At 36.9% G+C, this 13,671-nt stretch overlaps 3 protein-coding genes across 3 annotated transcripts in view; 1 reads left to right on the forward strand and 2 right to left on the reverse strand.

The window, feature by feature from the left end:
* LOC108909992 (ATP-dependent DNA helicase Q5) overlaps positions 1-5,550 on the reverse strand; it is a 10,674-nt gene extending 5,124 nt beyond the window's left edge. Inside the window, exons 1-10 of the mRNA XM_018714477.2 lie at positions 5,392-5,550; positions 5,214-5,338; positions 4,992-5,156; positions 4,770-4,943; positions 4,289-4,692; positions 3,993-4,235; positions 3,735-3,941; positions 3,465-3,594; positions 3,133-3,408; positions 769-1,963 (exon numbers count right to left, since the gene is read on the reverse strand). Coding sequence (XP_018569993.1) covers positions 769-1,963; positions 3,133-3,408; positions 3,465-3,594; positions 3,735-3,941; positions 3,993-4,235; positions 4,289-4,692; positions 4,770-4,943; positions 4,992-5,156; positions 5,214-5,338; positions 5,392-5,491 — 3,019 coding nt within the window. The 5' untranslated portion in view covers positions 5,492-5,550. The remainder of the gene's footprint in view (positions 1-768; positions 1,964-3,132; positions 3,409-3,464; positions 3,595-3,734; positions 3,942-3,992; positions 4,236-4,288; positions 4,693-4,769; positions 4,944-4,991; positions 5,157-5,213; positions 5,339-5,391) is intronic.
* Positions 5,551-5,985: 435 nt separating this feature from the next.
* On the forward strand, positions 5,986-7,177 carry LOC108909986 (ankyrin repeat domain-containing protein 16). The gene has a single exon (XM_018714468.1). The coding sequence runs from the start codon at positions 6,127-6,129 to the stop codon at positions 7,102-7,104; it is 978 nt and encodes a 325-aa protein (XP_018569984.1). The 5' UTR covers positions 5,986-6,126; the 3' UTR covers positions 7,105-7,177.
* Positions 7,178-12,101: 4,924 nt separating this feature from the next.
* The window catches only part of LOC108909984 (sodium-coupled neutral amino acid transporter 9 homolog), a 33,306-nt gene continuing 31,736 nt past the window's right edge, over positions 12,102-13,671 (reverse strand). Inside the window, exons 10-12 of the mRNA XM_018714466.1 lie at positions 12,883-12,987; positions 12,540-12,796; positions 12,102-12,403 (exon numbers count right to left, since the gene is read on the reverse strand). Of these exons, the coding sequence (XP_018569982.1) occupies positions 12,229-12,403; positions 12,540-12,796; positions 12,883-12,987 (537 nt within the window). The 3' untranslated portion in view covers positions 12,102-12,228. The remainder of the gene's footprint in view (positions 12,404-12,539; positions 12,797-12,882; positions 12,988-13,671) is intronic.

Genomic DNA, 13,671 nt, shown 5'->3' on the forward strand with positions numbered 1-13,671 from the left:
TGTTTTCGTAGTAGCTGTAGTCGCCCAGGTGCATCGAGTGTACGAAGTGGTCGGTTATATGTCAAATACTAACCTGGCGAGCTTGAACCTGAACTTGGCAACGCTGTTCCTTTAGCCGACAACTGTTCGTGACATTACGTTACAAAATTTTCCGAGCATCCGGGCATCGGCAGGGCAGCCCTCGTAGCGGGAGTTATGGGTTGATTTCCTTCATTTTTAAAAGTCGAGTAAAAATTTTTTTTTTTCCGATTTTCTGTCTTTATTAAGCCTTCCGAATACGTGGTTAAAATTAATGACATTATGACTGAATCACCCTGTATACTCTAAAATATGGGCGAGTTAAAAACTTTATTTCGTCTCGTGCGAAAACAAGCAATCCTTTCACAGTACCTACAGATTAGTAGGTCACTCTTTGTCAGTAGGTGAAAAAGTATTACTTTGTGTCGGTAAACGTTTCGTGGCAATGACATTTAAGATATGACATAAATTTTGTAGGGTATATTTCACTATAATAGTAGGTAGGTACAAAGTCAAAAATTCTAAAGTTTTCGAAATTTCAAGTTTGAATATCAAAATTTTGTGCTCGAGTTTAAAGTCGAAATTTGGTTCATAAAGAAAAAATATCTGACCTTTCTATGCTATCTTTAATTTTATAATATTTTATTAGGTTAACTAAATGGATATCGATTGAAGTCCTAGAGTCAAGATCAAAACTGAAATATTTCGAATTTTTAATAGTATTTCTAACTTATATCGCAACGACATTACCTTTATCAACTAAGGCATGAGATATATTCCTCGCCAGAGTCTTGAAGATGTCTCTGGACTCGAACCGCCTCTCGACGTAAGCCGGCGTCAACAACTTAACGACCAGGCCTCCCACTTCAGTCTTCTTCAACCTCTGCCGCCTGCTGCCTTCCCCGTTTTGCCTATCGACCCTGACCGCCTCGATCCTCTGTGCCACCTCCCTCACTTCCTGCCTCGCGACCTGCCGTTCACTCTCCAGCACCGCATCCGCATTGTTATTGTCTCTATGGCTGTGGGGCACTTCGTTTCGAATCCGGTCTTCTCCTGTGGGATCACTGTTTCCGTCGTTGTTTTCGCTCGGGCAACGGTCGGCTGTCTCTCTGGACCGGTCATCATCCTTCCTTCGTTTCCTGTCTTCGTCGCGGTCGCAGCTTTTCCGCCTCTTCTTATCCTCCTCGTGCCTGTGTCGGTGTCTGTCTTTATGGCTGTGGGAGGCTTCGTTCGGAGTGTCGTCCCCCATAGAGCTTTGTTCCATCAAGTCGCTGTTTTTGTTGTTGTTCTCGCTCGGGCAGGGATCGGAGAAGGTCTCTTCTTTTTTCCGCTTCCTGTCTTCGTCTCTGTCGCGTCTTCTGTCTTCCTCGTGTTTTTCCCTGTGCCTGTGTCGACTGTCCTTGTCTCTGTGACCGCTGCGTTCTTTCTCTCTGTGCTTCTCCCTCGAACTGTCTCTGTCGCTGTGTTTCTTAGACGAGTCCGCCCTGCTCGGCGATTCGAGCTCGGAATTCTTACGTTCCTCAACTGCTTCGTCTCCGGAGTCGTCGTCCCCGAAGAGACTCTTGAGATCCTTACGAGGCGTAGACTTGTCACTCATGGTACCACTCGTCCCGCTATCCGACACTGTATCGTAGGAAATTTCGGATTTAACCTCACTTTCCCCCACTTCGGCACTTCTCTTGAAAAAATCCCCAATAACCGACTGACCCCCTCCCAACTTGGCCCTGTTTAGTTCATCAAAAGCCTGCCTGGCCGTCTTGAAATCCGTCTTGACGGTCACTTCCTCCTGTTTACTATCACTACTATCGTACCGTTTGAGAAACTGGTCCTTCTTAATGTTACGGAACAGATCACTCAAAGTCTCATGTCTTGCGGGCTTGGGTTCGAACGTGAGCAAGTTCTCGTGCACAATCTTGTCATCGGTTAGCTGTTTGGTGTTAGATACCTGGAAGGAAGACAAATGTGTCAGAGGGACGTGTTCCAAAAATAACTAGGTTAGTGGTGGCGGAGGAATCGTCAAATCTAGCCATTTGACGATAGCTTCTTGGCTATATTGCCGGGTCCGGGGACGAGTTTGGAGTTAAGACGCGTTTTGGTGCAGCACAACCCGAATTTCCGACAAACACTCGCATTTATGATAAGTACTGACAGATGACAGGCCGACGTTTGACGATTGACAGTCGCGCTGCCAACGGAAGAAACGAAGGACCCTACGCGTTTGAATGGGCAAAATAATTTACTTGCAAATACTCTAAAATTATTAAAATTAATAAAACATACATTTTTTGCCAGTAGTGGCTAATATAAGGCGGTTAAAATGTTGTCAATATAAAACAAATGACCTTAACCTAGCTCATAGAGCAAACAAATAAGAGTTCATTTAGTAGGAATTTAACGGAAATAAAAACAGCGCCATCTAACAGCAACCTGGAAAATGAGCTGGGTTTGTTCCTAGAGTAGTCCAAGAAAGTTTTCAACAGCCAGACGTATGCGTATTCTGATATAATGCTTACATAATTGCCTTAATTGCCATAATACAATGGTATTATTAGAAAAATGAAAGTATTTTTCAAAATTACTTCTTTTACATGGCGGTAAATTATAATAAGCTATATTTTTATTAGAAAAATGTGAATAAGTCCAATCAAACCTGATTAATGTAACTATTTTGAATGTGGATTGTTTAATGAAATCAAATTAATCGAAATCTTAGATAAATAAACCACCGCTGTAGTATAAATTTAATGCCTAATTACTTTAAAGAAGTGCCGTCTATCAACAGTTTCCTTTAGCTTGCACACATAGTTCAACTCCAGAACAATAGATGGCACTGACAGTCCAATTTTGGCGCCGAAAATAATTTACAGAGAAAGCCTTCTCTTATAAAACTTACGTGGTACCCTTACCAGTCCCCAGAAATTTAAAAACTGGCGGGATATTTAAAAATAGAGTACAAAGTTAATGTTTACGCATTTTGAGTCGGCACAGATCAAACGACATTTAAAAAATTATATTTCTTCTGGAAGAAAAACGCTTTTATTGTAATTTCTAAGTACACGCCACCAAACAAACTGCCGAAAATTAAAATTAAGCACTAAATCGAAAACAACTTACCAGTTTGGCCATGGCGTTCCGGTACATGGTCATGTTGGTGTTAGTGGAGAAAATGGAGTACTCCATGTCCACGGCGCAGTCCTCCACGTCCTTCTTATCCAGAGTGGGTTCCTCCTGGCATTCCGTGTAATTCTTGTACAGCACGTCGGTGATCCTCGTCAGGTACAGTTCCCTGTTCGCCAGGGTGAGCCCCTTCACTTTGCTGGAGGTGGAAGCGGCCGCTCTGACACGAGAGTGCTTGGAGAAGAGTTTCTCGACGGTATCCTGAGAGACTTCCTATAAAAAAAAAGGGATTTACTGTAGAATTGTAAAGTAAGCGCTCTAGGCCTTACCTGGGTGTTCTTCCTCAAAGCGAATTGCTTTTGTATGAAATCGTTGGTGGCTTTCTTCGCCTCCTGCTCCCGTTTAAAGGCTGCGTGGCTGCATTCCTCGTCACTGTCGTCTCCTGCGTCCCCGCGCTCCCTGGGAAATATAATTTTTGATTGTTTCGCTGATACATCGACCGGTGGCGGTCTCTATTAGCGTCAATTGGCATGAAACCGTCCGATGTAGGTCGTCGATTCATGCTGTACCTTTTTCTCAAAATTGAGACGAGTACTTACTCGATAGCGCCTTTCCTGCCGCCTCCGTACAAATCCCCATAATCCATGTCGTTCGGGGCCATCCTGGTGCTGAACTGGATGCTCTTGGTCAGAAACAGTTCCACCATTTCCTGCACCTTCTTCCTGTCCTTGCAAAAATCGCACCTGTCGACGCACTTAGGAGGAGGCTCCCCAAAATAATTCGAAAACAGCATATGACGACATTGCCTGAAAAAGTTTTTTAGTAAAATACCCCCTCTTGTTTTCCGACAGACTTACGTGGGATTTTCGCAGTACTCGATGACTTTCCTGAACCCCTTGATTGCAATTTCCGCCGTTTTACGTCTTTCTTCGCGACCCCCAGCCTTGGCAAGATCCTGCGTCAAATGGAACTCTACAGCCTTTCTGTCGGAGCGATTGTAGTACACCCGGCACATGGAAGGCTTGCCATCTCTCCCGGCCCTTCCGGATTCTTGGTAGAAGGAAGCGGGGTCTTTGGGAACGCCCCAGTGCACGACAAATCTATAAGAGCATTAAACGAAGCACAACTTTTTTTTAAAGACACCCGTGCTTACCTAACCGTAGACTTATCAACTCCCATCCCGAAACTGATGGTGGCGCAAATTACGGGCACATCTCCGTCTTGCCACTTGTTTTGGAAGTCTAACCGTTCGTGATTCTTCAAACCGGCATGGTAACAGAGAGTTTTCACGCCCAGCTTGTTCAGGCGCGCCATAAGAACCTCCGTTTGATCTCTCGTCCGACAATAAATGATCCCGCAGGATCTTTTCGATTTCGGTAAGTGCTCTTCTTCTTTTACCCTCAAACAATCGTCTATGAAGGTTTTGAGGTGTTGGAACTGGTCCTCAAGAATGTTTGGGAAAAAAACGTCATAAAAGAGATTCTCGCGAAAACACGAGGTTTTGAAGGTTTTGTGGTCGTTTGCCAGCCTCAAACTGGTTATTATATCTTTCGTTACCTAAAAAATGGCGATTTCATAAAATAAAAATTGACTTTTGTCTTATTTAAAACTAAAGTAATAACAAGATGGTTTACCTCAGCGCTAGCAGTCGCCGTTAAAGCTATACAAGGAATATTACAATGTTCCCTCAATTGGCCGAGCTTAGAATACTGCGGCCTGAAGTCGTGACCCCATTCGCTGACACAATGCGCCTCATCAACCACCAAATAAGCAAGTTTATTGAAATTATGCAGGTTGCTGTAGAGACCCTAGAACCCACATGCAATTTGGTGGTACGTTTTTTTATAAAATTTTACCTTAAATGTTTCTGTCGCCGCTTGCTCTGGAGTTACATACAATAACCGAGTATTTGGGGAAGTAGACTTCAAATCTGCGATTAGAGCTTCCCGCTCTACTTTACTTATTTTGGAGTTTAGGGACGCAGCTCGTATCTTTAAACAAAGCATGTGGTCTATTTGATCCTAAAAACATCGTAAATTCAGTTTTTTCTGTTACTATGAAACAGTAGAACAATGTACCTTTATCAAAGCTAAGAGTGGTGAGAAGACAATTGTAATTTTGTCAGCATACAACATAGCAGGCAGTTGATAGCACAAAGACTTTCCTGAACCTGTAGGCATAGATACCAGGACATCGTGCCTCCCTGAAAAGGAAAATTGTGTAAAAATTTTGTTGTACAACAATGAGCCACAGTACTTTGACAAATTTCAACAATAGCATCCCTCTGAAGTTGAGATTTGAACTCATCGAACTTGAAATACTTCTTCAATCCTTCTAAAATAGTATTCTCGTCCATTTCTACTCCAAGTATATATGTAAATTTTGATGAGGCAAATCTTCAATGGGCCTTCGTGAATGACATAATAACGGCTTAACCTCTTACAATTAGTATTGTTTACGTGCCGCCAAAATTGTCCGTTTTATGCCTGAATGTCTAAAATAAAAATTCACAAATGTAGAACTAAATCGTTTCGGAAGAAAAATTGGTAGTTCAAACATATTTTAGAAACAAATTGGCCCGAATATAATTGTTCCGAAATTTAATTAAAGGATCTTTGCTATTTAATGCGTACCGAAGAAATATTTAAAATGTCATTGTTTTATCATAACACCATGAGCATAATATAATACGGTTATACTTATTAGGTACTATTATGAATGGAAATCCGAGAAGCGTAGTAAATAATATTTCTGTGGCATGAATGAACACAGAAGTATAGATTTTGGAACGTGCATCACCGAACGCGTCCAATCCTCCTATCGACATTTGACCTACTTTTCAATCTGTAACCTATAAGACACAAAACATGTAATACTTATAAGATTCATATTCATGAGAAATAAAAAATAATTTAAAAGACAGATCTAGTATATTCGAAGACCACGCTGTCGCAGTTTAGCCATTTATTCTATTTATTCTTAGATTTTGCAATGTCGGATTCAGATTCTATATCGAGACCACCAAACGAATTATTAAGGAGGATTCGAAGAGGCAGCGAAAATGCGCTCCAAGAGCTATTCGAAACAGAGCCGACCTTCCTGTGGAGTGAATCATATAACAGTAGAACTGGCGATAGTGTCCTTCACTATGCTGCTAGACTCGGCCTAATCAATATATTGGAAAGTATAATCGTAATGTGCAAATGCAAATGCGTAGACCTTAAAAACAAGGACGATAAAACGCCTCTCCACGAGGCAGCCCAATGTTCGCAGTACAGAGCCTGCGAGATACTTCTGGAACATGGAGCCAATGTCGACACTCTCAAAAGGGCTGACTGGACCCCCCTCATGCTAGCCTGCACCAAGATAATCGGAGAGGACAGTTACAAAACGGTGAACGTACTTTTAGAGAACAATGCCCTGGTGGAGTGCAAGAATAAAGATGGATGGACGGCCTTTCATTTGGTCTGTCGAAGTGGCGATCTCACCATCTTAAAAATGCTCCTCAGAAAAAACGTGGACGTATACCAGGAGACTTATAATGGACGGACGGGCCTCCACATAGCAGCTTTGCACGGTAACTTAGAGATCGTCAGGATTCTGCTGGATTTGGAATTGGAGCCAGATAGAACGGACAGTTGCGGGAATACTGCCTTACACGATGCTGTCCTGGGCGACAACATTGAAGTTTGTAAGCTTCTGATAAACTACGGCGCCCACACACGTTTTGTCAACAGTAGGGGGTTCAGTATACTCCATATGGCGGTTAGCCAGGGGTTTCTCGAGATTGTCGAATATATTTTAAAAGATTTGAATTTCGATATAAATGAAAAGACGAATGACGGGTATACGGTGCTGCACTGTGCTGCAAAGCAAGGCCACAAGGAGTTGCACGGAATGTTAATATTCCGGGGTGCCGATAATAGCATCACAGACAATTTCGGCAGGTTCTCCAACCAATATTTCTAATGTGTAATGTGCCACTGTATTTTTAATTATTAATTTAGTGTAATCTGTTATGTATTTTTAATTATTGTTCATAATAAAAAATATTTTCTTATTTGCGGCATAGTTTCTCTATTTATTGGTTATTTTGCTTGTTAAAAAATTTGCCCAACCAAAAATTCCACACCGAAAAAGCGGATAAATAAAAGGTACACATATATCACACACTTTAGTTATACCTAATTAATGTTTTGATTTTTTAATTAGCATCCATCTCCTTGAATTTTCTTGTAATAATATAATTCTCTCTCAACAATTTTGGATGGACCTCAATTAATCCAGGGAACCAAGGGTTTCCCGTCCGAATTATTTCGGATAGAACCGATTGACGTGAAAGTTGGACGGTAACTAGAAAATAACTGAAGAAACAAGTTATATAGTGTCGATGAGCGCTTTTGTCCAGGGGGTGAAAAATAAAATATTGAAAATAACCCCAGGAATCGATAAAGCAATCAATTTTAAGCGAAAAGTATCTTATGAACATTTTTCGATAAGTCAATATTTTTTGAGTTAATGGTGATTGAAATGTACATTTTTATTTAAAAAAGACGTTTTTCGGTAGTTTTTCTCGAATAACTCGGAAAATAGACATTCTATGAAAAAAAAAAACATCGCTACGAAAATGACGCTTACAGAAAAAGAAAAAGATTGAGTTCTTTTTCATTTATGTAAGGTGCTCAGATACAGCTGGTTGAAGATAATTTCATGTCCGCCAGAAACTAAATTGGAAGCATTTAAAGTGAAATAACTAAAAAAATTCTATTTTTCAAGAAAGACGTACTGAACATTTTTTAAAGTACTTTAAAAAAATCTTTAAAATGAACTTACTTTAAGTCATTAGCATAAAAATTAACAGAGTTATGATCAAAATAAAACTGTTGATTCGCTTTTTCGGGGAAAAAAATTATTACAAAACTGATGAATTTCTTACGAGATTTAAAATTAAAGGTAATCTACAATTTACATTTTTTATGTGCTAACAATATATTATACAAGTTTAAGCGAATTAGAATGCATATTTTTGAAAATATTAGGGTTTGATTGAAAACAATTTTTTTTATGCTACAAAAAATTACATATTTTTGAAAACAACTAAAAATATAAAAGATACGAAAAATATCCCTCGAATAGCTTCAAATTGTAGTTAGAATTATTAGTTTAAATCTTTCTGTATAGATGGCGTGGCGATATTAAAAATTTTTTTAATCCCTGGAGCGTGGAAATGCAATTCATCTGAGAGATCGTTAAATTTTGAGTAATTTTTGTAATATAAAGCTTTTCCCTATATTTACTTGTTTTCGAAATATGTCGACTTCAATATTATTTTATTTAAATCACAAAATATTCTTTTAAAATATTGTTATAATAGCTTTATTCACATCGCATGCTAACTAAAAAAACAATAAATTATAAAAAAAATGAATGATCAAATACAGAAAAAAAAATGTAAAAAGGTAAATCTTATAAATAAGGGGCTTATCAAATAATAGGAATGTTATGTCATGCCATCTGGGTATTTTCAAAGACGCCGCAGTAAAACGAATAAACAGGTGCAAAAAACGATCAAATCATCAAGGTTTTAGGTACTGAAATCTACGAAAATACTAACTTTTGTATATACAACTCCACATGTAAATATTCTTATAACATTTACTTGCTTAGTCCTACATATAAAATTGTTTACATTTATTTATAAGTACCTGAAAATAATTCTTAAAATGTGGGGTTAGGATAACAGCAAACGCATGTTTTACAAACGCTTTTTTTAAGTTATTATTTTATTTGAGTAAATTTAAATAGTAACAATGAATAAACAGAACATCAAGGATTTTATTTTTGTGCTTACTTTTGTTCTACATGTTTTACTTTTCAGGATTTGAGTACCTAAAAACGCCAGAAATTTTAATATTTCTCGGCCAGGGTTATGGCCACCTTAAAATTAACAAAAATTAAATAGGAAGTCAGGCCAATTTAATAACACATTGTTCATTTTTTTTTCTGTAGTTGATAATTTTTTTTTACAATTTATTGTTTGTTAGTTATTGTTGTTAGTATGCGGTGTGAATAAATAAGTCATTATAGCAATACTTATTTTAAAAGAATATTTTGTCTCGGTGTGATTTAAATAAAATAATAGATCATACATTGCATATTGAAGTCGACATATCTCGAAAACAAGTAAATATTGGGAAAAACTTTAAATTACTAAAATTACTCTGAATTTAACGATATTTCGGACGGACTGCATTTCCACGTTCCAGAGATCAAAAAATTGTTTCTATAGCCGCGCCATCAATACAGAAAGATTCGAACTAACAGTTCTAACTACAATTTGAAGCTATTAGAGGGACCTAACAACCCCAGTTTTCGGAACTAAAATAAATTTCTTCATTTCCAAGATATCCGCCATGGAGACATAGTCTCCATGATATCCGCGATAATTTTTAAGCAAGCGCACCAAGCGGCGAAAGCAGTAAGCTCCGAGACAAGGTAATTTTGACGTTGCAGTTCGTGTTTACACATTCATTTGAACATTTGTCTTATTTGCCATTATTATTAGTAATTTTGTTATAAAACTGCGGTTATTTGACTTTTGTGTTATTTTATAGGTTTCAAATATTTCATAAATAAATTTTAAGGCAAGTATTTATGTCTACTTTATTTGTCTAGCATTAAAATTTAATGTACATTTTATTAGGTTATAACTATGAACTTTTCCGTTGTGGAATACATTTCCAATTTATATATATGCCAACGAAAACTCCCGTTGTATATCGGAAGGAGAGGCAGTTTTTAACGCTGATTATGTGGTACTATACGGGAAAATTGGGCAAAGTTAATTTAAATTTAGAAATTTATATTGTGTCTGCAAACTAGTGCCCTTACTTTACAACCCACATGAAATTCAGGGAGTATTATCTATCGGCAATAATATTTTGAAAATTTCTTCAATGGTTTGATGAAAACTTAATTCTGGATTTTTCTTGGACCATGAAGAGCAACCTTGAACAGTTTGAACAATGTGAACAATAATAGTTTGACAGTTTCTTCTTTCTATCCATAATTGCTGAGGTTTTCCTCACACAATTTTCTTAAAATAACAGTGTTCAAAAAACGAACACCAAACACAGTTTTAAATAAAATACAAAACGAAATGTCACACAGAAGAAATGTTGATTTACCTTGAAATGCTTACCTCATGTTTACCTTTTTTTTCTTTTGCTAGTATCACTTGTCACTGCCAGAGGGCGAGCTCTTAGCTGCATTCGCGAATTGGCAGCGAGAGTGTCAAATGATGGCTCATCCAGTATACACAGAATACATTCACTTTTTCCCTTTTAATAATTCTAACGAGCGCAGTGTTGTTGGACGCGTCAATGCCAAATATCCGCTACGTTCAGAAAAAAGTCCGATTTTATCCAACATTATCCGCCCACTGATATGAAATTAAATAAAGCATTGTATTTTTACAAAAATAGACTAATAAATAACTATAATTAAACCATTTTGTTTGACAACTACATTACCAACTTAAATTAGGCGGTAAATTTAAATATGAACAGTAATATGGCAACTAGTCTGCTAAATCTCAACACATAAAAATGTGCATTGTTTTTCTGCATGCAATCTCAGTGTTGACATCTTCGAATTACATGTAAAAGTTCACTCACAAAATTTTCCTCAAAAATTGCTTCCATATACGTTAAATATTATAAAATAAAAACATATAACATAAACTTTTACACATTTATAGAGGTTTACAGACTGAATAGAAAAAGCACATGCTGCATATTTCTATATATTGGCATGTAGCATTAAAGGTATTTAATAAGACTAACTCATACTAACAAAAAGTTTATTATTATAGAAAACAAAAATACTTTGTAATGTCTTTGGCAATAATAATATGATTAACATATTTTTTAAACTACCTTAACAAAAAATAACTGAAAATATAAAATACATATTTTCAATAATAATTCTGCGAATTCAGAAATATTAAAGCTATATAAATAGAAAACAACTCAACATTTTTATCCCAAAGTAACATTTTTATGGTTTACATAAGGAACTAAAGAATTAGGAACTTTGTTTACAAAACAAACGAGAAAGACAAAATAAAAAATCTACAAATCTCAATAAAAAATTGGAGGATTACTAAATGAATACATGAAGACACAGTACACATTAGTAATAATTTAACTACCCACTGAATCCTTTTTTTTCCAGATTTTACTTTGTAGCATTTTTTCTGATGGTGTGAAATTGACACATCCCCCACAACCCTCAATACCTTCTTTTGTTGCCAAAATAGCTCGTACTGTATCTGTATTTAAAAGATTTCTTTTATCCGTTTTTATATTGAAAACGTCGCTAAAAATACGCTCAACTTTAGCATTCGAAAAAGGAAGCACAAGGAGTAGCGAAAACATCTTTTTTAAATTTGGAAAAAGCGGTGCGTTAGCAGCATTTTTTAAATTAAATATTTTACCCCAATATATATCCGGTTCATTCATTGACATTTGCAAATCGTCTAAATTTAAAAGAGCATGTCTTCGCCACTCATTGTCCAATTCCTGAGAATCCACATAATCTTTTAAAATAGGGAATCTTTCTAAAACGTTGTTTACCGATTTAATATTAAACGATTGTGCTTCATTAGGATCTACTACCTTTAAAATTTCATAAATGGGATCACTGAATTGAAACCTTTCTTTAATATTTGATACTAATTCTACATAGAAGGCTAAAATACTTCTAAAAAATGTCTCAAAATCTTCTTGTGGAATATGGGGATTTTTNACGTTTTTATTTGAACGCTCGTTACTTATCAACTTTAAATGTAACATTGTTTTTATTCGTATAATGAAGGGTAATTTTTAAGAAACCCAGTGTACGGAATTACTACCATCTCAAAACCCCTAGCAATTGGATTATAATGAAAAAATTCATAAAACCACAATAATATACACTTTATTATAAAATCAATAAATATCACAATATAATAAAAACGATTACATCAGAATACATCGTATTTAGTCAAAAATGAAAAAATAACAGCCATAACTTGTGTTTGCTTAAATAAATTTACTTGTCGTTTATGAAAAATTGCGAAATAAGGTTTAATACGCCGATTATTATAATTATGACATGAAAGACGAATTTCGCAGCGGTTAAGGAGCGTTCCTTCTTCAGCGATGCCATCTTCAGAAGGCTGGGCAGGAGGAAGATGTACACAAGGCCGCTGAGAGCTCCAGTGTACCTTAAAATTTCGTAAAATTTTCATTCATTCGTACACGCAACCGGCAAATCGTAAACGGCCTCTACCATGCGCCTCTTACGATTTCCGCTCATCTGAATCAGCTGGTTTACTTACACGTGCTGTGATTTACCCTTACCTTATCAGCGTGCCAATCCGCGGAAGGAAACAGGCGAACATGATGCACACGAACAGCACGACGGAGTTGATGGCCACCACCTTGGCGTAAGAGAACTCCCCCAGCCTGCAGTCCTTGAAGATGGCGTTGATGTTGACGAGAACGTCGTTCCGTAGCATGAAAGATATCAGCGGGAATACTGTGAACAGCTGGAATAGGAGCAGGACCCTCGCTATGATGGTCAGCGTGTCGCGTTTGGAAAAATTGTTCAGGATATTCTGAAACGAGGAATTCACGAATTTGTATGGTTCGTTTCAAGCTACGGATCAAAGTAGGTTGTCTCGGGGGTAAAAATAATACTTACGTCTTCAATGCAGGATTTCATCAGTGGGAAGCTGACATAAAAAACGACGCCGATGAATATGTAGGTGAACGTTATTAGGCCGAAGGCTATGCTAAGGTCGCGGCCCTAGAAATAAAAAAATATACAATACATAATAATATACAGGATGTGCGTTAAAGGTCTTTACAAAGCTCCACCAGATACAGTGCGGTTCAAAATCAGTCGGTTTAGCTAAACTTACCTTAGTTCAAGGTTGCTCCGTTTACTGAAGTTGCAATTCTGAAATCGTTTTTTTTTTTTTAATAAATTTAAAACGCTTTATATTGCGATTTTGTTAAATTTTGGTAAGTTGGCACTGCTCTGTAGCACATCAACATCAATCCATTGGCGTAGAACTTGGGTTTATTTTCAGTAATTACATCTTTACACCAGGAAAATTAGCGAAAATAAAAGAGAAACTCGAAAAAAGTCCTATCCGCTAGATTATTGTAAAATTGTCTAAAGGAACATAATACAAGACATCTCTCGTCTCGTGAGTCAAAAACTTTTATTAGCTAACTTTTCTATTTAAACAAATAAGTGAGGAAAACAGTTTTTTCACTTTGCAGGGAAAACCATCAATTTTAGCGAAAAGTGACTCTCAGACAGCTTATAGGGAGTAAAATTATCTACAAAATGAGACTGGTTAATTTAAAATCCGTTAATAAACAAAAAAGTTATTGCAAAAAAACAGAAAAAGTGCCCATTTTTTAATTTGTTTATAACTATCGCATTTATTGTTAAAATTTTATAAAACCTATGACAAGTTGA

This window comes from Anoplophora glabripennis, unplaced genomic scaffold (assembly GCF_000390285.2).
Source record: "Anoplophora glabripennis isolate ALB-LARVAE unplaced genomic scaffold, Agla_2.0 scaffold721, whole genome shotgun sequence".
Lineage (NCBI taxonomy): Eukaryota > Metazoa > Arthropoda > Insecta > Coleoptera > Cerambycidae > Anoplophora > Anoplophora glabripennis.